This window comes from Trichechus manatus, unplaced genomic scaffold, assembly GCF_000243295.1.
Source record: "Trichechus manatus latirostris isolate Lorelei unplaced genomic scaffold, TriManLat1.0 scaffold00032, whole genome shotgun sequence".
In the NCBI taxonomy this organism is placed as follows: domain Eukaryota; kingdom Metazoa; phylum Chordata; class Mammalia; order Sirenia; family Trichechidae; genus Trichechus; species Trichechus manatus.
In genome coordinates this window covers 11,040,689-11,041,480 of record NW_004443968.1, presented here as the reverse complement: position 1 = coordinate 11,041,480, position 792 = coordinate 11,040,689, and the positions used below count along the sequence as shown (strand labels likewise).

General features: G+C 64.1%; 1 protein-coding gene across 1 annotated transcript in view; it reads right to left on the bottom strand.

Annotated features, from left to right (window-relative positions):
• GPR150 (G protein-coupled receptor 150) overlaps window positions 1–565 on the bottom strand; it is a 1,421-nt gene extending 856 nt beyond the window's left edge. Inside the window, exon 1 of the mRNA XM_023730079.1 lies at window positions 1–565. This exon is cut by the window's left edge and continues 856 nt beyond it. Within this exon, the coding sequence (XP_023585847.1) occupies window positions 1–485 (485 nt within the window). The 5' untranslated portion in view covers window positions 486–565.
• Between the last annotated feature and the right edge of the window lie 227 nt (window positions 566–792).

Here is a 792-nt window from a genome sequence, read left to right as displayed (position 1 = left end):
AGCGGTTGGCGCATGGCGCGTTGGCGCTCGAGGGCAATGAGCGCCACGAGGTGGGCCGAGGCACCGCGGCCGGATACCCGGAGCAGCTGTACGAAGCGGCACGCCAGGTCGCCCGCGGCTGGGCGCGGCTCGCCCAGCAGCTCCCAGGCCAGCTGCGAGAGCGTATTGCCCCCGCAAGCGTACAGGTCGGCCAGGGCCAGCTGCACCAGCAGGAAGTCCATTTTGCGACGCTTGGGCCCCGCCCAGGGTCCGCCGCCGCCCCCGCCGCAGAGGCGGCACAGCACCATGGCGTTGCCGACCAACGCCACAACTAGAATGACCCCCAAGAAGACCAGGTGGACGTGGCGGCTGGGCAGCCCGAGAGGCGGCGTCCTTGGGGCGGGAACTCCCTGCCCCGAAGTCAGGTTGAGACCCCAGCCCAGAGAGTTGGGTACGGAGAAGTTGGGCGACGGCGGCACAACTGAGGAGCCGAAGGGATCGTCCATCCTTAGTCCAGAAGAAGAGGTGGCACCGAAGGGGGCTTGCAGGGTGCGCGAAACCAAGGTGGTGGCAGGGCGGCGCGGGGCGCGACTCTGGGTCTACGAGTTCCCAAAGTTAGTTGAAAAAGCACACGCACAGAAAAGCAGATAGATTCGGGCGGATTTGCGCTTAGTTGTTTTTTGTAGATTGTCCTCGTCATTTGCCACTCAAATGTGGGTTGTACACTCGAGGAGCACACATGATTCCTACTCTCCACCCTCCTCTCCGATTCCCCCCACACACCTCCCATTTCGGCGGATCCTCTTCCAGCTG